The sequence below is a fragment of the Capra hircus genome, chromosome 1 (genome assembly GCF_001704415.2).
Source record: "Capra hircus breed San Clemente chromosome 1, ASM170441v1, whole genome shotgun sequence".
Lineage (NCBI taxonomy): Eukaryota > Metazoa > Chordata > Mammalia > Artiodactyla > Bovidae > Capra > Capra hircus.
Window position 1 is genome coordinate 112,871,554 of NC_030808.1, and position 25,293 is coordinate 112,896,846.

Genomic DNA, 25,293 nt, shown 5'->3' on the forward strand with positions numbered 1-25,293 from the left:
GCCAAGGTTAAACACCATATTGAAAATTAACCGAGAACATTTTTACTCACACTACTCTGCAAGGTCCACTGTTACCAGTAGGAAGAGTCAGAGTGCTGAGCTAGCCGTCACAGGTGGCTTTTGTTTCCATTTGCTGAGTGAAAGAGAAACTGAACAGTATGTCAAGATTAGGGAAGGGTCTACTGTGTCTATTGAAGGGTATGGCCGGCAGTGACTAATACAGTCACTTTTCACTTGCACAAAGTCAAGTTCAAAATGTAGCTTCACTTATCTTCAATATGAAAGGAATGATCAGAGTTCTATTATCACATCCATGTACTTAGATCATTACCATATGAACCTCGTCCTTTCCCTTTCCCTGCTTTCCTTCGGATTCCAGCACTGAGTGTGAAAAGGCAGCCTCATGTCACGAGGCTGAGCTGTGAAGGAACACTACCCTAGAGCATCCGGGAAATACTGGACCAGAGCTATTGCTGTTACTTCTTTGTTAAGCCCCACATCTTTCAAAACTGATGATTCTTAAAATGAGTTCAGAAATTCACTTATTGTACAAAACACCCCAAATACTCTGGATAGAAATGTTTTTGTGAGGTAACCTCCCTTTTATGCCCTATATACTGTTATCTAACTTTAACAACTAGAAGTTGTTATTTATTCAAATAGCACCTTGCTTACTTTATGACATTGGCATAAAACAGTTACATGCCTAAAGTCAGAATGTCTCCACCCGAAGAGTCTCCAAAATCTTGTTTAGTGTAGTGAGGACCTCTTAAGTACAATAGATATTTTAAAAACAAACAAAGCCAGTACCTCCTGTTTTCTTTAAAATAGCGTTGATGATATTCTTCCTCCAGTGGATTATAGATCAGAGAGGTCTAGATAAGAATAAAAGCAGCCCCTTAGCAGAGTAGCTTGGACCTCTGAAATGAAAACAAGATGCTATTTTTCATTCACATCAAGCCTGAGCAAGTATTTGGGTTAGTTTTATATGTCAAAACCAAAAGGGTAGGCTTAGCAAAGACATTGTCTCTTGCTTCAAATAAGGCAAGCTGAGGAGATGTACATCATTTCGCTCACACACAGAACTCCCCTCTCTTTTGTTCTTGCTTCTCTCCTGCTTAGAGCTGACTGACTCCTCCTTCCTGCAGCTCTGAGGATCACAGGCTGACTGAAGAACACAGCAGTTCTGATGGGGAGCTGTGCTCAGTGACTCTCTCTCATTTTCTCTCTGTCTCCCTGTCTGTGAACCGGCCAAGCTGATAATCTGCCTTTGAATCCAGCTCTGGAACCAAATGCATCATTTTACTGCTCTTAAAAAGTGAATACAGTTTGATTACCTCAAGCCAAAGCTGCTTTGCTCCACAGGAAGGACCCAAAAGGATCCAGACATCATTGTTTTCCAGTCTACTTGAGGAGCTTTTGCTTTCATGCCTGAAACTTGCTGGTTTCAGGAGGGAGTTTTTGGCTTTTTAATTGAAATGTTGAAAAGTGTCTTATTGCTGCTTTAAGTGGAACCCATTTTTCAAATATGAGTTGAGTCAGGTCTAACGGAGACTTGTCTGACCGTATTCTGCAGGAATGACCGTGGAACATCTTGAGGGAAACTTGGTAGGAGAAAATGAGATTTGATTTGCAACTAACAGCCATGCTTATTAATTGTGAGACTATTTACAGACCTACTGAAAAAGAAATTGAACATTGACCAAGAATAATGTCTGTGTTTCTCAGTAACTTATCAACAAATGACTCTAACCTGTGGAAAGGAAACCATAATTCGACAGACCCTTTAAATCCGCCAGGAACCGTGAATATCTATCTTTTTTGCCTGACATGCCTAATGACTCTGGCAGCCCTGGCAGGCAGCATTTATTCACTAGTTTCTCTGCTGAAAATGCGGAACAGAACTGTTGTGTCCATGCTTGTGGCTTCCTGGTCTGGGGATGATCTCATGAGCGTCTTGTCGGTGACCATCTTCATGTTTTTGCAGTGGCCAAATGGGGTCTCTGACTACTTCCAGTCTCTGTGCACCATCTCTGCCTTACTTTATTTATGCCAGGGCCTCTCGAGCAACTTGAAGGCGACTCTCTTAGTCTCCTACAACTTTTACACGATGCACAGGGCTGTGGGGAGCCAGGCAACCTCCAGAAGATCTGGCCAGGTGCTCGGCGTGGCGCTGACCGTGTGGGCAGCCAGTCTGGGGCTCTCTGCGCTCCCTCTGTGCGGCTGGGGCGCCTTCGTGCGCACGCCTTGGGGCTGTCTGGCCGACTGCTCCAGCTCCTACGTGCTGCTCCTCTTCGCTGTGTACACTTCAGCTTTCGGGCTACTAGCCGGCCTCTCGGTCCCGCTCACTCACCAGTTGCTGTGTTCCGAGCAGCCGCCGAGACTTCACGCCAACTACCAGGAAATTTCCCGCGGCGCTTCCACTCCAGGGACCCCTGCAACTGGAGGGAGAGTGCTTTCCCTGTCCCCAGATGATGCTCCAGGTCCGGCCCCACGGTGCTCTGGAGAATGCTCCCCGAGCTCGGACACCGTGTTTGGACCGGGTCCACCCGTGAGGAGCGGAGGGCCAGGGCAGGAGCCGGGGCACGGTGCTGCCGCTGTGGCTGGAGACTGCAGGCGCGAGAACCGGGGCACTCTCTTTGGCACCAGGAGCTTCACCGTGAGCGTAGCGCAGAAGCGCTTTTCTTTGATCTTAGCGCTGATAAAAGTCACCCTTTGGCTGCCCATGATGGTAAAAGTGCGGTTGCTCACGGTGTGCGGATGTGTATGCCAGACAGTATGAGTGCGTGTTGAGACCAGCGCCCCTGGTTTGGAGGGTCAGCTAGAGATGAGCAGTTTAGTCCGCTTACAAATCTGTCTCGGTTGGTTTTAAAGAAGCGCTTGGAGGAAAGCAGTTCACGAGTAGGACTAGCAGCCGCGAAGCCTTTGCTAAGTGCTTCTCGGTTCAAAATTAGAGAGGAGGGCGGGGAGCGTTTTCAGGCGCGGGAGACTTAGTTTTCCCAGATCTGTCATGGTCAAGGGTGTTTTCTCTCCGAGCAGTGTCTGGGAGTATTCAGAAAAGGAGGGAGACAGTGAAGGAAAACAGCGTACGCCTCTGTTATTCCCCCAGTCTTCAGTCTTGCGCTTGTCTTTGCTCCATTCCTCCGTAGGAAGGTCGCAGCCCATCCCCATCAGGAAGGGAGGAGAGGCATAACCACTAGTACAGAGAACAGAGAGTAGACAAAACAGGCTTTTGTTCACGCCTCCAAGAGGGAGCCAGAGGAGAGAGGGGGCAGGTGGTGCCCTAGTGTGACCAGCATGGCCTGGCAGGGGTGAGGGGCTAGGGATATGACAAAGGACATCTGGAGTACCAGGTACAGGTTTCCCAGATGCTGGCCTGTGTTCTGGGATAGCGTTTTTTCATATGGTGAACTGTGCTTTCCTGGTGGAAACTTGAGCTGGCAGCCACCACAGACCAGGCACTCAAGAATGGAAACCCTCAAAAGCCTGTGCAGTCTGGGGCAGCTGGCCTCCTCCCAAGGGATCCTGGTAGCCCCAAACCAATGATGCCAGCTCAGGAGCAGAGCTTCTAGCTCTCAGATAGGAAAGGGGCCTGGAGAAGGGAGCTGAGGCAGCATGCTTGGGGGAAAAAGGCTTGGCAAAGTGGAAAACGTTTTCCTGGGGTAGGTCTGAAGCTCTCTGCTTTTACAGATCCACATGGCGGTCCAGCACATCTCGGGGTTTCAGAGCCTTCCCTTTGAGATGCTCAGCTTTATGCTAACCCTCCTGGCCACCACTGTAACTCCAGTGTTTGTCTTGTCCAAACATTGGACACACTTGCCCTGTGGCTGCATCATCAACTGCAAGCAGAACCCATATGCAGTGACATCGGACGGGAAAAAACGTAAGTCCTGGATAGTGCAGAGTTGAGAACAATATGCAGAGGGTCAAACACAGAAAGGTGGTCTATTGAGAAAGCTGCCTTAGTAGGTGATGAAGAGTCCAAGGACAAGTTAAATGGTACATAAAAGGAAGAAATGTTAAACAATTATCAGCACAGTGTTGGAGTAAATTTTAAATGAGGCAGGTTTAAAACAACTCTGTGAACTGCATGTACATTGAATGGTTATTTTAGGTGATTAAAAAAAGAGAGAGAATTCATTCAACCCAGCATGAAATCAACAAAGGACTTTAGATGTTATATCCACCATAACTCTTAGCTCTGAGTAGAAAATAAATCCCCCGCCCAAGTCTACGTAGGAGAAGCCTGCATCTTTGAAAAGTTAAAATTCATTATGTTAAAGTTTATTATTATTGAATAGAACAGTAATGAAAAGCATTTCCATTATTTTACAGATTGTATTCTTCCAGGGTGTTGGAAAATTTTCAGAATAAGCAATAGGAACACCTAAAAACATTTCCAAAACAAATTTTAAGTATATGCCTCTGCTTTTAGAAAACATACAGATATATACACAAATGACATCCCCCCCAAATACCTATAATTTCAAGAAAGGACAAAGGTTGGCAGAGTTGTTCGTGTATAAATCTCATCATTAGTTACTTTTAAAAAATATGTTTTAAAAATTGCATCTTTAACAGGAATGGAATCAATTATAAAGCTCACTAGAGTGTAATTGTTCCTATACTAAGACAGGAAAAGTTGAGGAATGGCCTGTATGTTTTTGCTCTGTCAGGAAGGAAAAGGATATCTTTTTTGTCATTCCAGAAAAAAAGATAGGATGTTCTACATTTAATAAATTCAATACACTAATAAATGCATTAGTGTATGCTGAATTAACTCTTCCATTAATTGTCCTTTGCTCAGAATAAGCAAGTATATTTTTGTTTAACAAAGAAAGAGTGAATGAAAACAGTCCATCTCAGACTATATTAGGGCTATAAAAACTGGAGGCTATTAAAGAATATTCTATAATCAATTCTTCAACAGGGCTATTTTATAACATCCAATAGTCATGAACTGCTCATTTTCCATGTATTCATGACATTTAATGTCTATATAATTTTCAAATAACCTGAAGATTTTTTTAGTGTTAAGGGTGCCATAAAGTTTTATTGTCAATAGATGCCAAATTCGTCTATGCCCTTAAAATACAATAACCACAGAACTTGTAATAAGTATGTGCTTCTGGAGATTAATATCCAGAGCAACAGTGACATAGAAAATGAATAATAAATCTTTTTGATAGAAAACACAGAAGAACATAGAACATATAAAAATTACTTACAGACCTGAAAGTTCTACCATTCTATCAAACATTAATATTTTGCCACTAAATTAATGAAATAATCCCATTTTATGTATTTAAAATTGTAAGAGAGACAAGAAGAATTTAGAGCAGTCTTTTTCAGAACTAAAGGACACCTCTATCAAAGTCAAAAACAAAGCAGTACAACATTTCTATCACTGTAAATCGTCTAGGAAGAATACTCTCTGGTACTGCACAAAACGGAAGAACCTACAGCAGGCTGGTAGATTCAATAATCAAGTTAATATCTCATGTTTGAAATTAGAACCACACCTTTCAAGATCAAAGTAATACTTTTCCTCTAAAATTCCCATTGCCTTTATTTGTATAGGGCAATACAGGGAGAGATGTAAAAATTCAAGGAAGATGTTGAAATGTAAGCCTAGAGAAGCACAGCTTCAAAAACAAAACGTGACAAACATTTATTTAAAATGGCTTCATTCTCTTTTGATCCCAGGCTCTGCCACAGGGAAATTATAAGAATGGTGTATTTTCACTGTCTGACCCACCATAAATTTTCTTATTGCTAGGATGACACACAAGTTTGAAACTCCAAAGATGGCTCATCCTCAGGTGGGCAGGAGCTTGATCAGTTACTTGATATAGTACTTTGATTCTATATAGTTATAGTACTTTGATGGCTCCAGTTTCACAGTTAAGCTTTTTCTCCCTAACAAATTAATGCCCCCCCCCTTTAATGTTTTTTTGTTGCTGTTGTTTTGGTTTTTGTTGAAAACTCCAGGAACAAGAAAAGGAACATATTTTTTCCTAATTCATACTTACCGTAAATATGATATAAACATGATTCTACATCTCAGCTTCACTATATGGAAACTGAGACATGCAACCAGAAAATGAAGTTTCCAGGGATAATAGTTCTCTCCTGTTTTCAACAATAATCTGTATTACTACTGTCTCAAGACAAAAGTGGTTTTAAAACAAGATGGTTTTAATACAGAGGTCTCAGGTGGCAGACATATGGGTTGGATATGGCTTTCACACCCATTTTGTTTTAAAATTAAACAGACAGTTCAAGTAAAACACTTTCTAAGTATAAAAATCAGATTTTCAGCTTCCTTTTTTTTGATGAAGTCAAAGTATCTGGTGGCATATTACGCTGAAGAATTGTATTTATAAGCTGACTTATAAAATTACTTATTTTATGTCTAAAATTGTCATTGGCAAGATGTGATTAAAATCAGAAGACTAGAGCTAATTCACGTCCTAAATAGGAGTTTGCTTTTCAGAACAAATGAGTGTGTGTGCTCAGTTGTGTCCAATTCTTTGTGACCCCATGGACTGTAAGCCCACCAGGCTCCTCTGTCTGTGGAATATTCCAGGCAAACCTATCCACCTCCAGGGGATCTTCCCCACCAGGGACTGAACTCACGTCTTCTGCATTGGCAGACGGATTCTTTACCATTGTGCCACCTGGGAAGCCCCAGAACAAATGTAACAGTGTACTTATTTCTCATAAGTGTAGTATTGATTTCCAAAAGATCCTGACTCTATCCAGATGGTCCTTAAGCTTCTTGTAAGTTACCAGTCAGTTATTGTCCACCCTGTTATATTGTTATAGCCTATTATCTTCATTAGTTAGTCAGAATTTACCTCTAGTGTTAAGGAAAAGTAACTAACGAGAACTATTTCTATTGGTTACATTTTATAATTAACATACTTCCGTTAACTTAAAGATAGCATATTGGAGACATTCTGCTTTTATTAACATATTTCTCTCAATGGTCTGATTAGCAGTACAGCAATTTCCCATAGAGGCTAATAACTCCAATTCTGGAGTCAGGTTTAAATTAAAATCTCTTTAAGTAAGTAATCTAATGTTTCCTTTATCAGCCTCAGTTTTCTCAAATGCAAAATAGAACCAATTTGCCTATTATTATGTAGGGTTGTTGTTTTGTTAAATGACATGACCCATGTGCCTAACTGGCCCTGGAATGTTCTAGTTCCCCATTGTGTCTTTCACAATCAGACTTCCTTCTTGAAGCTTACCTCAGATTGCCTCTTGCACCTCACAACATGCAGGTAGATTGTCCATTGAACTATTTCTTTAAAAATCTTGCTCATTTTTGCTTTCTATACTTCATAGTTGTGATGTGTAGCTAATAAGATATATAGCTACAGATATCAATTTACATGATAAAATTGGGGTTTTATGACAGTTTTTGTTTGCTTGATATCCTTGAATTGACCACTTGTCACTTTGTATCTTATTTTAGAGAAAAAGAAAACCTATCAATAATTGAAACATCCCTTTATTCAGCTTTCACACTATTAAAACAAACTAAAAATTCTAATTTAATTTTACTGAACTATATTATTAGAAAAACTTAAGTAGTACTGTAAATGAGACAGTGGATAGTGTTATCATCTGTTTCTACTTTTCTATTTTCTTTGAATAGAAATTTTTGTTTGTGTCCTGGTTCAAACAAAGAGTGTTTTTGGCTCAAATAATGAATGATGACTATAAATTCTATCTTTCAGTCAGTGAAATTGGTTTGTAAATCTTCAGTTCTGAGACAGTTTCAGTAATAGAATCAGCATATGAATGACACAAGGATGTACTATGAAATAAATCAAACTTTACCTGTTGTTTTCATAGAAAGTTTATAGTTTCTAATAAACTTTTCCCCCAAGGATCTCTCAATGTGTGCTAAGTGTGTGCTATAAAACACAGAGCTATCCAAGTAGAAAAAAGTTTTGAAATGAGCGATATTTGAAAGATGAAAACCAAAATATTACATGGTATTTTGTCTACCATCTTGATATAGCTTCATTCTTAATACTCAAAAATTATCTAGTATTTAATGACATTCACACAAAACAATTATATCACTTCATCACATTCTTATTTGTTATTTTACTAAAACTTTATACTGTATTCACCAAATAGTAGTAGTGTATATAGGATATCATCATATTTCAAAACCATCGAAAGTTTTATGCATTCCTGCCAAACTCATCTTGTAATTAATAAGGTATAAACATGTTGTAAAATGCTTCATTTCACAGAAATATAAATATATGCACATTTTTACAATTCATTTCAAATTATTCATGCTATTTTTAAGCATTTAAAAACTATTTCAGCATTATCTAATTTTTAATGTATTCATTTATAAACATAAATGTCAGCAATGATATACATTAAAATATTGAAAGCAGTTATATCTATTGTTGGTATTGTCAGCTGAATAGCTCAAAGTATATTAAAAGCTTCCTTTTTGAGTTTTTTATTTTAAGGATAAATTGCTTTTGTTATGTTTATTTATTTATTTGGCTGTATTCGTTTATAGTTGTGGCACGCGGGAACCTCACTGTATCATGCAGATCTTTTGTTGAACACACAGACTTTCTCTAGTTGTGGCACATGGGTTCAGTAGTAGTTGTGGCAGCGTGGACAATCTACTTGTGGTGTGCAAGTTTAGTGACCTTGATGCATGTGGGGTCTTAGTTCCCAGACCAGGGATAGAACTCACATCCCCTGCACTGAAAGGCAGATTCTTAACCACTGGACCACCAGGGAAGCCTCTATTAAGAGCTTCTTAGTTAATATCTAGTAAAATTAAATTTATAAACTATGTATTTTATCCTAAAATAAGAAATGCACAATTGGTAGACCAATATAGCTACCCTAAAACTGAAAGTATATGACACTTTTTAAATTTATAGTTAAAGGTTTAAATAAAATTTGTTAAAAGACTTCAGGATTCTGGAGCTGTATGTATGTCAAGGCTTTCATTGTGTAAGTGACAACAGTTAGGCCCAGAATGATATGATGTCTTGAACTTGTAAGGACTATTTTTTTTGCATAATTGACAAGATCATTTTAAGATTTCATACTAATCAGGTTTAACTCACTTTCTTATTTTTACTCACTTTGTATATTCAAATGCTGTTTACATCTACCTTCCTAATCATGGAATTTTGTTTTTGCTTTTACATAGCCAAGAGGAGATGCTTTGAATTCAATCTATCATTTCAGCAAAGTTATGGAATTTATAAAATAGCACATGAAGATTACTATGATGATGATGAAAATTCTACAGCCTGTCACAATCTCATGAATTATGAGTGCACAACTACAAAAGACTCTCAGAGAGACACTCATATCTTCAGTGCCATAAAGGTGGAAATCAGCACCACACCCTCTCTGGACAGCTCCACACTAACAAGCATCAACAAATGCACAAACACTGACATTATAGAAGCTGAAGAGGAGTCCCACAATGAAAGAGGTGTTGATCCACTACTCTCTGAAAAAGCAGAAGGTGATATTAAATACGATGAAACCACCTTTTTGGAAGGGCCAGAAAGAAGACTTTCTCATGAAGAGAGTCAGAAACCAGACCTTTCAGACTGGGAATGGTGTAGGAGTAAATCAGAAAGAACCCCTCGTCAGGTACAGTAAAGATTGCTATTATTGTAAAGTAAAAATAAGACCAAGTATGACAGCATGCAAAAAAATTATCAGTTGTTTATTTCATTCAAGATAGTATTCACTTTCCTCAGTTAATTTCCATAATATTAGATTTATTTCAAAGTGTCTTTTGAAGGACTTCTAAATGTTTTTAGTTAGTTCTATACTTTCATTCAAATTCTATATATTTGGGGATTAGCAGAGTTAAATATGCTTTTTGAGAAGAGTAGAGCATTCTAACTTCATGTAATCTGCATAAATTCAGACTAGACCCTTGAAACTTATTTCAAGTTAATTAACTTACAGGTTTATTTTTCTTCACCTGAAAACTTTACACAAGTCCCTGAAAGAGGCTTGGGGGCAAAAGTTTATACAACTAGTGATGAAGAAATAGTCCTATTGCAACTGTATTAAATAGCTCACCTGTTAACCTTGCTGAAATTAGTCCTTCTAATACTCAGCAAGGAAAAAAAGATCTATTTCAGAATATACCCAAGTGAACCTTTACAAAAACCCTGCATAATGTTCCATCTTTTTAAGGATTGAAGAATGTTTATATAATGTTTTTAATGGAAGAATTTGTACCTTAAGCTCATCTCATTCTTTCCTAGATTTCAGCCGGCCTATAATGGTGAGGAGTACTTATTCTATTAAAATCATAGTGTGATATTGATATAAGATTGTTCTTTCCTCTAAATGCTCATATATGATAATTAAAGTTGCCTTGCTTTCCACACAATTGATTTACTAGGAAAAGATACCTTCTTCTACCTGACCGTATAGATCAAAATCCACTTGCCCATAGTCTCTGAAATTAAAAATACAATTCTTCAAATATCTACTAGTAATAATGTAATCATTGATCAAAAATATGACCATAAAGCACCAAGTATGAATATGAACAGAATAATCTGAGATTTCCTTTATTCTTCTAATTAATTAAAACTACTAGTTTTACTTTGATATCATCAGTTTTAAAAGTTGGATAATAAAACAAAGCATACAAAACATATGATTAAAAATAATTACACATAGTGTTCAGTGATTGGATATCTCAAAAAAATCACTAAATATTTACTGTAAATTGACAAATATAATAAAAAGTATATTACTAATAGGACACATTGTTCTGTCAGTGTGGACACACTGACAGGACACACACATTTTAAAAACAATGTGGTATCCCAGCTAAAAGGGGCTTCCCTATAATATCATCATCAATTTGCTCCTAAATAATCTAAACCTCCTGGTTTTCTTGCACTTAAAAATTAAGTAATATTCATGATGAAGTGAGTATGTATATGTGTCAGTGTGCACCCATGTTCACCCCAGTACCTTGGAGCTACAGTACCCTGTGCTATTCGTCTGTCCCATCCTCATGCTTACCTCTTATCGGTTACAGCTACCTTGACTCTTGCTCATGCTTTTTGGTTTTACTGTATTATCACAACTGAGTGTATTTCTAGCATAATATATTCCTTAGTTTTGTTTGTTTTGAGTTTCCTAAAGATAGCAACATATCTGGGTGGGACTTGTGTTTTTTTCCATACTACCTTACTTTAAATGACTTCATTTTCTAATTTATTTTGTCAAAACAATGGGAAATGCTGCCTCAATTATCAGAACTTACAGCTGTTATTTAAAAGCCTTTAGTCATATTTTTGAAGAATATAATCCGTTCTCCTAGAATTGGGGGAATATGTAAAAGGATCAGACACTGCTTACATCTAAGTATATTGTCTTATGAGAATAGTGATGTGCAACTTACAAACCTCTGTAAATCAAAAACCAAAATGATATATGGAAAGCACAAAATGCTGATCAATCTAGGTATCTTTCAACTACAAAGATTTCTTATTAAGTATTAATATTGTAACATCTGTGAAGAGCAAATAGTTCAGGAAACTGATTTTAAATGATCCTTTAAAAATATTTAGTGGTAAAATAGATAATACAATGCTTAGGGAAGGTAAATTTATATTTTAAGAGACTAATTAAAATTAAATGAAATACTATCATAAATTTTAAAACAACAGCAAGAAATCCTTAAGCTACAGGCTGATGTTATTGGTATGACTTTTCCTTAGCATATCACCTATGGACTTTAAGGTTAACATTATAACCAAAATGTGTTTTAGGGTTGAAAAGCTTTTCCTCTGACCAAAGATTGGTTTTAACTCTTAACCTATTCTTCACCAGCAGATGTTTCATGGGAAAAGGTAATGACTTGAAAAGCACTTTCTTTTCATTCTCTCCTTCCAAGTTCTTTCTTCGCTCTGAAATCAACTTAACTTACATATATTATAGTGATACATTAAACTTTGGTAGATATTATAGTAGTTATGAAAACATTATCTTTTTATCTTCTATGGTTGTATTTTCTAATATTTAGGTTCAATTTATCAGTTTATTGAATTATCCATGTTCTTTGTTATGGGGATATAAAAAACACAGGTTTGATTTAAAACGTATTTAACTGTCCCTACCGTATTTTTTACAATGTGCTCAATCAGTCAGTTGTGGCTGAGTCTTTGCAACCTGATGGACTGTTGCCCGCCAGGCTCCTCTGTCCATGGGGTTCTCCAGGCAAGAATACTGGAATGGGTTGCCATTTCCTACTCCAAGGGATCTTCCCAACCCAGGAATCGAACCCGTGTCTCCTGCACTCTGCACTGGCAGGCGGATTCTTTATCACTTCACCACCTGGGCAGCAACCCCCCTCCCTTTTTTTTAGAATACAATAAACGTTGCTTTTTTTTTTTTTTTTTTTTTTTAGCATTTATGCAAGTAAACAAGTTCTCAGTATATCCTGTTGGAAATTCTGGTAGGCGTGAGAGTGTCAGATCAAAGTTAAGTTACAAAGAAAATGGTAGTAGGATGACTTGAGTAGGTTTAAATGCTGTCCCATAAAATGTATCAGAGGTGAGAGCGTTTGTAAGACTAAACTTCAGTGTTATACTGAGCCACACAATTGCTTCTTTTTGAACCCCTTGTAGGTTGAATCTTAAGCAGTTTATCGTTTTAAAGTTCAGGAAAAAAAGTGGAAATATCAGAGGTATTCAGTTACAAAGTTTTAATGTGGTTGCCATGGTATGACTGTCCCTCAAATGAAATAACAGTTTTCTAGAACCTCAAAGTTTTGTCATCTTTGAATGAAGAAAATTGTACTTATAAAATAACTTGGTAGCTTACTGGAGATCACTTTGGGCTTTCCTGGTGGCTCAGAGGGTAAAGCGTCTGCCCACAATGCGGGAGACCTGGGTTTGATCCCTCCGTCAGGAAGATCCCCTGGAGAAGGAAAAGGCAATGCACTCTGGTACTCTTGCCTGGAAAATCCCGTGGACGGAGAAGCCTGGTAGGCGATACAGTCCATAGGGTCGCAAAGAGTCAAACGTGACTGAGCGACTTCACTTTCACTTTTTCTCTTTTAATACTAATCTCATCAGGTTATCCATGGATTTCATTTTCTTTTCTTTTAATTTGTTGTCTTAGAGCCCTAGAAATTCATTTATTACTATGAATTAGCAACAAAGATATGCTGTTATCATGCACTTAGTCCCACTTACAATTCTATATCATCATAGCATTTAAAACATGAAAGGTCCTCTACTACGCCAGTAGAATATAGAAAAATAGATTCTGAAACAATCCTCAAAAGTGCTGGAAGTGACTGCTTTTTGAATTAGCCATACCATCCATTTGGAATAATGAAGAATAAACCAGCAAGAACTAACTTAAACTCACTGGGGAAATCAAAGAAATTTTAATTTTAAAGAAAATGTTTTAACTATCTAAAAATAGTTTTACAAATCAAAGTTAAGTACTTCTTTGTAATATTTAAGTAGAGCTTTAATATCTAATCACCAAGAGATGGATATTAGTTTAAAGAATGGGGCAAAGTCGTTCATATCAATGTATAGCAAGAGCTACCACGATGTTGTAAAGTAATTAGCCTTCAGTTAAAACAAATTAATTAATTTTCTAAAAGTGAAAAAAGAATGTGGAGATAAAACATTTGAGTGATGTAATATCAAAACTCTAATAAAGAAATACACTGCAAAAAAAATAGGATGGGGCAAAATCAATCCTTGTCACTTAATATATGCCCCGAAAGTGAAATAAGACTTGAATATCCCAGTATACATATCTCTTTCCTCTCCCTAAAAAAGTGCATCTTCTCTTTTCATTTTAAAAAATAAACTATTAAAAATTTAAATCAAGCATAAGATGTTAGTGTTCCTCTGACACGGTCACCTTGATAATTGCAAATGCTTAAACTTGTTCTCTGAGTAATTTTTGACATTTTTAAACTGAAGTGACATAAGGGGAAAACTCACATATCACCTCCTGTTTGTAGCTTCAAGGCAAAGATGTAGCCTCATCTGAACACAAAATGAGTGTTTGGAATATAGATTTTTTTTTATATTTAGCTACATCTGTTTGTTTGGAGTGGTTAACTCCACTCACTATTCAGAGATCTGAAAATTGTTACACTGCTTTCTTTTTTCAAAACATTTATAATCTCTTTTGTTTTATGATTACAAGGTAATATAATTATTGTAGAAAAAGTTTAGAGTTTGCTGCTAAGTGAAGAAAAACACTCACTTTTAACCACCCAGAGTTAATCACTGTTTACATTTTATCATATAAAACTTTAGGCTCTTTCCTAAGCATATAGTTTCACTTTTGACAGAAATAGGATTGTAGTGCACATATTGTTTTGAAATCTGCTTTTTTCCACGTAAGAGTATAATTTTCACCTGATTTAAATTGTTTGAGCCATTTGTGTGATTATCTGGTATAGTTTAGAATGGCTGTTTAGAGTGTGGTTTAAAAACTTGTTCACAAATGTAAATTTGATCTCAAGTATTTAAAGTCTTGAAAGTTGAAACTAAGGAAATTTCATTGTAAACTAATTTGAATATTTCAAAACTTATTTTGTGATCCTCACAGCATGTACCATTTGCTGAAACGAAATAAAATTGAGCGAACTGTTCAATTTCTATGGATTCAAGAGGATTAGCATTGGCTCAAAGCTTATGTAGAATCTTATTCACTTTTTAAGCTAAGGGTTGTGTTAATATCCTCAAAAAATGCTATGGTATAAACCTTAAAGGCTTTGTGTTGGAACGGCCCAGTTATGGCTTAGATCTCTTCTACAGCTCCAATTGTTATCCCTTATTTGAACTCAAGTAGCTGGAAACACTATATTTTAAAATCTTTTTATTATGAATTCACTTTAGAGTTACAAAACAGTTTTTAAAATAGTATGAGAGTTCTAATATATCCTTCATCCACTTCTATTAATGTTAACATGTTACATGATGATAATATAATTATTAGGGAATTAATAACTAATTTATAGACCTTATTTCAGTTTTACTCGTGTCCTGTTTATGTCCTCTTTTCTGGTCCAGAACCTGTTCCTCAATTCATTACTGCAGTTACTGTCATGCCTCCTCAGAGTCTTCAGTCTCTAGCAATTCCACAGTCTTTTTGTCTTATTACAGATGACTTTGACACTTCCGAAGACAACCAGCCAGTGTTTCATTTTGCCTGTTTCTAGAATATCCTTGAGTTTGTAATTAACACGTTTTCTATTAATCAAATTGAAGTTGTAAATTTTTGACAAGAATAACACAGAAGTGCTGTTTGCCTTCCCCAACACACCATATCAAGAGGTTCATAATATTGATATGTCTATGACAATGATATAAACTTTGATCACTTGGTGGTGTCTGACAGATCTCTTTATGTAAAGTTACTATGTTTCCCTTTGTAAATTATAACTATTTTGTAGGGAGATATTTTTGAGGCCATGCTATGCAAATATTCTGTTTCCTATCATACTTTTGCCCACTAATTTTAGCATTAATTTATGAATCTTGTCTGTAACAATTATTATGTGAAAGTGATTTTCTATTTCTATAAATTCTTCTATATTTATTATTGGAATTATCCTGCAAGAAAAAAGTGATCTCTTCTCCTGTTATTTGTGTTAGGATGAGATCATAGATACTTATTTTAATCTATATGTTATTAGCAATACTATTATTTATTTTATCACTCCAGTTAGCCTACATTTGGCCATTGGGCTATTCTGAGGTATTCAGGTTGATGCCTTTATCCATTCAACATGCCATTCTCATCTCTTTTTAGCACTTCCTTACTTTCTAACAATACAAGGTATTAGTCAGTATCATCTTGTATTTTTCCTGACCCATTCCTAGAATCAATCATTTTCCTGAGGAGTTCTAGTTCCTTCTGTTAAAGAATGGGATTTAGAAACCAACATCTGGGTTCTATTTATTGTTACTAGTTATTGTTACTGAGATGTCATGCTTCTAGACTCTACCATTGGACAGATCATTAATATATGTATGTATGCTCATGTGTGTATGTGTATATATATTTTTAATATCAATTTCTCTTTAAAAATCATTTATAACTATGAGTTTAAACTGACAGCTCCAAGTCCAATCGAATATCCCAGCATTTATTCAAACCCTTCCTTTTTCTTTTTCTGATAGTGAGAAAACTGGTTCTCATTCTCCACAGATTTATTTACTTATCTGCTCAATCCTGATATACACATAAAGTAGTTTTAGAAATGCTAACCCTAGTGGCCCAGTGCCTAAGATCCAGGGCTCCCAACGCAGGGGGTCCATGTTTGATCACTGGTCAGGGAACTAGATCCCGCATGCTGCAACTGAGAGTTGACACGCCTCAACTGAAGAACCCCCATGTTGCAACTAAAAGAAAACACATACTGCAGTGAAGACTGAAGATCCTATGTGCTGCAACTAAGATCCAATACAGCCAACTGCATAAATAAATATTTGAGAAAGAACTACTAACCCATACTGCTGCTGCTGCTACTGCTAAATCACTACAGTCGTGTCCAACTCTGTGTGACCCCATGGACTGCAGCCTACCAGGCTCCTCCGTCCATGGGATTTTCCAGGGGAGAGTACTGGAGTCGGTTGCCATTGCCTTCTCCCCTAGCCCATACTAGTGTGGGAAAAAACATTAACTAGAATATAATAGTTGTGTATATTGTTTTTTATTTTAAACCTTAGAGTTGACACAGTTGTCCACTTTTAATTAGGTTAGTTATTTTCATTTCCATTCCCTTCATTTTGTATTACATATTGAGTTTCTCTCACATTCTTTTTGATTTTGATTATTTATGTTTAAGTATGTGAAATTACTGGGTTTCCCCGGTCACTCAGTAGTAGTAAACATCCTGCCTGCCAATGCAGGAGACATGAGATGAAGGTTCAATCCCTGGGTCAGGATGACCCCATGAAAGAGGAAATGGCAACCCACTCCCATATTCTTGCCTGGGAAATCCCACAGACAAAGGAGCCTGGCAGACTATAGTCCATGGGGTCGCAAAGAGTTCAATATAACTTAGAAACTAAACAGCAGCAGCAGCAGCATGTGAAATTATTACCATGTTAACAAGAGTCAGAACTATTGAAAAGGTAGACCATCTGCCTGCATTCCTTTTTCCTACTCTCATTTTCCCGTTCTTACCTCCTGTTCCCACCTATCCCCTGTGAATAATCAGTATCATACTTTCTAGTTTAATCAGCCTGTATTTCTTTTTGTGCAAAGAGAAGATACATGCACATGTTCTTACATCTTCTTCTTCCTTACATATATTCTTTCATACTTTGCTGTTTTCATTAAGTAATATGTCCTAGAAGTTTCTATATATCAGTCATAGAGATATTTCTCATTCTTTATATAACTACATAATAATCTATAGTGTAGATATACTATAGTTAATTCCACTGCTCTCTTACATGCACCTTAGATTATTTCTGATACTTTGCAATTAAAAATAATATTGCAGTGAATAACCTTATGCAAATGCATTTTCATATTGTTGGAAGCGTATCTTTAGGATAAATGCCTAGAATTAGAATTTCTAGGTCAAAAATTAAGTGTAATTTTGTTAGAAATGGTCATACAAGTTTGCACTGCCACCAGCAGTGTGTAACAGAAGACCCTTTCCACCACCTCCTCAATAATAGAATATATTATCATGCTTTTTAGTTCTTGCCAGCCTGATAGTAGAGAAATGCTATCTCAGGGTTGTTTCAAATTATAGTTATATAATTGTAAATGAGTTTAAATTGTTTTCATTTAAGAGCCTTTCCCTGGTGGCTCAGACGGTAAAGCGTCTGTCTACAATGTAGGAGACCCGGGTTTGATCCCTGGGTTGGGAAGATCCCCTGGAGAAGGAAACGGCAATCCACTCGAGCACTATTGCCTGAAAAATCCCATGGACAGAGGAGCCTGGTAGGCTACAGTCCACGGGGTCGCCAAGAGTCGGACACAACTGAGCGACTTCACTTTATCTTTTTTGTTTTTTGTAAATTGTTTTTATCTTTTCCCATTTTTCTATTGGATTTTTGTCCCTTTAGCCTTTAATTTTTAAAGGTTCCTTACATGTTGTGAATATCAGTTCTTTGTGACATATGTTGTAAATATTTCCCCAAGTTTTCCATTTGTCTTTTAACTTTACTTACTCTGTCTTTAGTATGTATGATTTTTAATATTTTTATAGTAAAAATATCAACTTTTATTTACTTGTCTCTGGATTTAGAAAGTCAGGTTTTTATTTTATTTTGTTGAAGTATAGTTGTTTTACAATGTTGTGTTAGTTTCAGATGCACAACTCAGTGGTTCAGTTATATGTTCTTTTTCAGATTCTTTTCTTCCCCATGGACAGAGGAGCCTGTTAGGCTGCAGTCCATGGGGTCGCTGAGAGTCGGACACGACTGAGCGACTTCACTTTCACTTTTCGCTTTCATGCATTGGAGAAGGAAATGGCAACCCTCTCCAGTGTTCTTGCCTGGAGAATCCCAGGGACAGGAGCCTGCTGGGCTGCCGTCTATGGGGTCGCACAGAGTCGGACACGACTGAAGCGACTTAGCAGCAGCAACAGCAGCAGCAGAGTATGTTGAGTATGAATCCCTATGCTATACAGTAGGTGCTTGTTGGTTATCTGTTTTATATAGTATAAATATGTTAATCCCAACCTCCTAATTTATCCCTCCCTGGCTTTCCACTTTGGTAACCATAAGTGTGATTTCTATGTCTGTGTGTGTATTTCTGTTTTGTAAATAAGTTCATTTGTGTAATTTTTATTTGTCTTTCTCTGTCTGCCTTACTTCATTTAGTATGATAATCTCCAGGTCCATCCATGTTGCTATAAATAGCATAATTTCATTCTTTTTATAGCTAAGTAATATTCCATTGTGTGTATGTATATGTGTGTGTGTATACACATACACATGTATATCTCACATCTTTATTCATTCATCTGTCAGTGGACATTTAAGTTGCTTCCATGTCTTGGCTACTGAGAACAGTGCTGCAGTGAACATTGGGGTGCATATTTTCAAATTATAGTTATATCTGGATATATGCCTAGGAGTGGGATTGCAGGATTGAACAGTAACCCTATTTTTAGTTTTTAGGGGATCTCCACACTATTCTCCATAATGGCTGTATATAGTGGCTTCAGTATACATTCCCACCAACAGTGTAGGAGGGTTCCTTCTTCTCTACACTCTCCTCAGCATTTGTTGTTTGTAGACTTTTTGATGATGACCGTGATGACCAGAGTAGAAAGCCAATTTTAAATGGAGTTCACTTGAGTTTTCTTACTTGTATGGTTTTAGTTTTACATTTTTATCTCCAGTCTATTGGAATTTATTTTTGTGTTTGGTATAACATGTGAATATTTTAGACGCTTACTCCTTGGAAGAAAAGTTATGACCAACCTAGTTAGTATATTCAAAAGCAGAGACATTACTTTGCCGACTAAGGTCCAGCTAGTCAAGGCTATGGTTTTTCCATTAGTCATGTATGGATGTGAGAGTTGGACTGTGAAGAAGGCTGAGCACCGAAGAATTGATGCTTTTGAACTGTGGTGTTGGAGAAGACTCTTGAGAGTCCCTTGGACTGCAAGGAGATCCAACCAGTCCATTCTGAAGGAGATCAGCCCTGGGATTTCTTTGGAAGGAATGATGGTAAAGCTGAAGCTCCAGTACTTTGGCCACCTCATGCGAAGAGTTGACTCATTGGAAAAGACTCTGATGCTGGGAGGGATTGGGGGCAGGAGGAGAAGGGGACGACAGAGGATGAGATGGCTGGATGGCATCACTGACTCGATGGACGTGAGTCTGAGTGAACTCCGGGAGATGGTGATGGACAGGGAGGCCTGGCGTGCTGCGATTCATGGGGTCGCAGAGTCAGACACAACTGAGCGACTGAACTGAACTGCACTGACTCATTATTTACTAAAGGGAGTCATTTATTTAAAACTCAAATATTATCCACAGTGTTTTGAGACATTATCTTTATCTTACACTAAATTTCCATATTTACTTGGGTCTACCTCAGGTCTTTCTGTTCTATTCACTATTTGTCTGTTCATGCACTGGCATCTCACTGTTTCAATTAGAGAGATTTAGATTATAATAAATTTTAATGTCTAGTAGTCCCGACCTCCCCATTCCCCTTATTTTTTTTCTTTCTCAGTATTTTTCTTGCTATTCTCGTATGTTTGCTTTTCCATTACAACTTTGATTTCAACTTGTTTACGTCCTTTAAAAAAGCTTTATCAGGATATTGTTAAGTTTATGTTGGTCCAAAGAAAATGTTATCATGTTAAGTTGTCCTATCCTTTTCATTTGTTCTAGGTCACACTTGTATCATTCCTATAAAAGATTTTAAAATGTTCTTCCTATAACCTTTACACGTTTTAGTTAGGTTTATTCTTGAATATTTGATATTTTTTAATTGTAAATGAGGTTTTTCTCTAATATCTGGTACTCTAACTGGTTATTGTCTGTGTGTATTAAAGATATTGATTCCTGCCCCTTAGTACTATATCTGTTATACTACATTATTTTATTGTTTAAATAAAATAATTGGTTATCATTAATTATTTAGGATTTTCTCAGTGTACCATCATACCATCAACAAATAGAATAGTTTTACTTCTTCTTTATCAATACTTATGCCTCTGTTTAATTTCTTCTCTCTAGTTGTATTTGCTGATCCTTCTAGAATAATATTGAATAGGGAAAGAGACAGGGAAATCAATCTTGCCTTGTTTCTGGTCTTAGTGAAAGATTACTGATTTTGTCCCATTGAGGAAAATACTGGCTCTTGTTACTTTCTCTAAGGCAGTTAATTTAATCTTTGGTGATGATGATGACGACTATGATTAACACTTATGGAGCACTTGCTATGTGTCATACACAGTACATATAATTGTTTATTTAGAATTCATAAGGATTATCAGGTAGATCAGTTCAATTCAGATCAGTCATGTCTGACTCTGAGACCTCATGGACTGCAGCACACCAGGCCTCCCTGTCCATCACCAATTCCTGGAGTTTACTCAAACTCATGTCCATTGAGTCAGTGATGCCATCCAACCATCTCATCCTCTGTCGTCCCCTTCTCCTCCCACCTTCAATCTTTCCCAGTATCAGGGTCTTTTCAAATGAGTCAGCTCTTCCCATGAGGTGAAAGTATTAGAGTTTCAGCTTCAACATCAGTCCTTCCAATGAATATTCAAGGCTGATATCCTTTAGGATGGACTGGTTGGATCTCCTTGCAGTCCAAGAGACTCTCAAGAGTCTTCTCCAACACTGCACTTCAAAAGCATGAATTCTTCACTGCTCAGCTTTCTTTATAGTCCATCTCTCATATCCATACATGACTACTGGAAAAACCATAGCCTTGACCAGACAGGCTTTGTTTGGCAAAGTAATGTCTCTGCTTAATAGCTTTCCTTCCAAAGAGTAAGCATCTTTTAATTTCATGGCTGCAGTCACCATCTGCAGTGATTTTGAAGTCCCCCCAAATAGTCTCTCACTGTTTCCACTGTTTCCCCATCTATTTGCCATGAAGTGATGGGACAAGATGCCGTAATCTTAGTTTTATGAATGTTGAGATTTAAGCCAACTTTTTAACTCTTCTTTTTCACTTTCATCAAGCGGCTTTCTAGATCTTCTTCACTTTCTGCCGTAAGAGTGGTGTCATAAGGGTGGTATCTGGTAGATATCATTACTCAATTTTATAAATGAAAAAAACTGAAGTAAGTTAAGTCTAAAGTCCATCAGAGCCTGGGTGCAAACTCAGACCATGTGACTCCAGAGATGGTCCACATATCCATTAACATAACTGCTCCAGAGAGATCGATTTGACAGTTAACACATCATTTCTTACACTAAACTCTAATCTATTCCTCTCACATAGTCAGATTAATATCACCTGGGACACTTTTTAAAGTGTCTTGACTCTACCCACAGAAATTTTGATTTAATTGATCTGGAATCAGATTTGGATATCAGCATTGTGTAAACCTTTCTGTGGGTGGATATTTGCAAAATATATAATCAACAAAGAACTTGTATTTGGAATATATAATTCATAAAGAACACCAATAAATTGATAAGAACATGACAGATAACACAGTAGCATATAAGCCAAAGATTTAAACTGATACTTCTCCTAAGAGAAATTCAAATAGCCATATGCATATACAAAGGTATACCACATCATGAATAATATGGAAATCTCATTTAAAAAAGCAATGAGATACCACTGCACACCCACAAGAATAGCTAAAATTAAACAATCTGACAATGCCAAGAGTTTGGAAATGTAGAAAAACAGTAAATCATATGAACTGCCTGTGGAGTAAATTGTTAAAATCACTCTATAAAACAGATAATAGCTACAAAAGTTAAATATGTACAAGCCTTACGACCCAGCAATTCCACTCTTGGATATACACTCTAGAATGCACTGTCCAACACAGTAGTCACTAGCCACATGTAACCATTTAAATCTAAATTTATATAATTTTTTTAAATTTAAAATTCAGTTGTCCATTTGTACTGACCACCATTCAAAGTCCTCAGTGTCTAAACGTGACTAGTGGCTACTGTATTGAACAGCACAAATATAAAACATTTCCTTGACTGCAGATATATTAGACAATTCTACCCTCAGTTTAGTTCAGACGCTCAGTTGTGTCCAACTCTTTGAGACCACATGGATGGCAGCACACCAGGCCTCAATGTCCATCACCAACTCCTGGAGATTACTCAAACTCATGTTCATTGAGTCAGTGATGCCATCCAACCATCTCATCATCTGTCGTCCCCTTCTCTTCCCACCTTCAATCTTGCCCAGCATCACGGTCTTTTTCAGTGAGTCAGTTCTTCACATTAGGTGGCCAAAGTATTGGCGCTTCAGCTTCAACATCAGTCCTTCCACTGAATGTACAGGACTGATTTCCTTTAGGATTGACAGGTGGGATCTCCATGAAGTCCAAGGGACTCTCAAGAGTCTTCTCCAACACCACAGTTCAAAAGCTTCAATTCTTTGGGATTCAGCTTTTTTTATAGTCCGACTCTCACATCCATACATGACTACTGGAAAAACCATATCCTTGACTAGATGGAACTTTGTTGGCAAAGTAATGTCTCTGCTTTTGAATATGCTGTCTAGGTTGGTCATAACTTTTCTTTCAAGGAATAAGTGTCTTTTAATTTCATGGCTACAGTCACCAACTGAAGTGATTTTGGAGACCAAAAAAATAAATCTGTAACTGTTTCCACTGTTTCCCCATCTATTTGCTGTGAAGTGATGGGACTGGATACCATGATCTTAGTCTTCTGAATGTTGAGCTTTAAGTCAACTTTTTCACTGTCCTCTTTCACTTTCATCAAGAGGCTCTTTAGCGCTTCTTTGCTTTCTGCCATAAGGGTGGTGTCATCTGCATATCTGAGGTTATTGATATTTCTCCCAGCAATCTTGATTCCAGCTTGTGCTTCATCCAGCCCAGCGTTTCTCATGATGTACTCTGCATACAAGTTAAAATAAGCAGAGTGACAATATACAGACTTGACGTACTCCTTTCCTGATTTGGAACCAGTCTGTTGTTTCATGTCCAGTTCCAACTGTTGCTTGTTGACCTGCATACAGATTTCTCAGGAGGCAGGTCAGGTGGTCTGGTATTCCCATCTCTTTCTGAATTCTCCACAGTTTATTGTGATCCACACAGTCAAAGGCTTTGACATAGTCAATAAAGCAGAAATAGACGTTTTTCTGGAACTCTCTTGCTTTTTTGATGATCCAATGGATGTTGGTATTTGATCTCTGGCTCCTCTGCCTTTTCTAAATCCAGCTTGAACATCTGGAAGTTCATGGTTCACATCTGTTGAAGCCTGGTTTGGAGAATTTTTTTGAGTATTACTTTACTAGCATGTGCTGCTGCTGCTGCTGCTGCTGCTGCTGCTGCTGCTGCTGCTGCTAAGTCACTTCAGTGATGTCCTACTCTGTGAGATCCCATAGATGGCAGCCCACCAGGATCCTCTGTCCCTAGGATTCTCTAGGCAAGAATACTGGAGTGTGTTGTCATTTCCTTCTCCACTGCATGCATGCATGCTAAGTCGCTTCAGTTGTGTCTGACTCCGCTCAACCGTATGGACAGCAGCCCATCAGGCTCCTCTGTCCATGGGATTCTCTTCACAAGAATACTGGAGTGGGTTGCCATTTCCTTTCCCATGTGAGATGAGTGCAACTGTGTGGTAGCTTGAGCATTCTTTGACATTGATTTTCTTTAGGATTGGAATGAAAACTGACCTATTCTAGTCCTGTGGCCACTGCTGAGTTTTCCAAATTTGCTGGCATGTTGAGTACAGCACTTTCACAGCATCATCTTTTAGGACTTGAAATAGCTCTACTGGAATTCCATCACCTCCACTAGCTTTGTTCATAGTGATGCTTCCTAAGGCCTGCTTGACTTCACATTCCAGGATGTTTAGCTTTAGGTGAGTGATCACATCATCATGATTATCTGGGTCATGAAGATCTTTTTTGTACAGTTCTTCTGTGTATTCTTGCCACCTCTTTTAATATCGTCTGCTTCTGTTAGGTCCATACCATTTCTGTCCATTATTGACCCCATCTTTGCATGAAATGTTCCCTTGGTATCTCTAATTTTCTTGAAGAGATCTCTAGTCTTTACCTTTCTATTGTTTCCCTCTATTACTTTGCACTGATCACTGAGGAAGGCTTTCTTATCTCTCTTTACTATTCTTTGTAACTCTGCATTCAAATGCTACCTTAGAACACATTTGTGTTTTTGGAAAATCAGTTCATAATAACCACAGTGTTTAGGGATAACCAAAAGTCCATCAACATCAGAATAGGTAAATAAGTTGTTGAATTTTTTACAATAAAATACCACAACCAGAGTATATTTTTCATAAAGCCAAAGAAGCTAAACTTTAAGTCCTTGACTTGCCCTGATCTCTTCCTAGGCTGGCAGTAGCCTTAGCAATGTGTTCATATGGACATACATTTTATTAAATTAAGAAAAACAACTTTTCTTGTCTTTTCTCTTAATGAACACCAATACTAGCTTCAAGTCCCTCAAAATCTGTTTCAACCCCTAACCAAAATAACATGTAATTTAATAAACTAGAGTGACACATAATGTCTCCCAAAGAAAGGCAATGTCAAAGAATGCTCAAACTAGCCCATGATTGCACTCATCTCACA

At 37.3% G+C, this 25,293-nt stretch overlaps 1 protein-coding gene across 1 annotated transcript in view; it reads left to right on the top strand.

The window, feature by feature from the left end:
* The window catches only part of GPR149 (G protein-coupled receptor 149), an 84,116-nt gene continuing 60,436 nt past the window's right edge, over window positions 1,614-25,293 (top strand). The window contains exons 1-3 of the mRNA XM_005675569.3: window positions 1,614-2,731; window positions 3,691-3,883; window positions 9,212-9,666. Of these exons, the coding sequence (XP_005675626.2) occupies window positions 1,712-2,731; window positions 3,691-3,883; window positions 9,212-9,666 (1,668 nt within the window). The 5' untranslated portion in view covers window positions 1,614-1,711. The remainder of the gene's footprint in view (window positions 2,732-3,690; window positions 3,884-9,211; window positions 9,667-25,293) is intronic.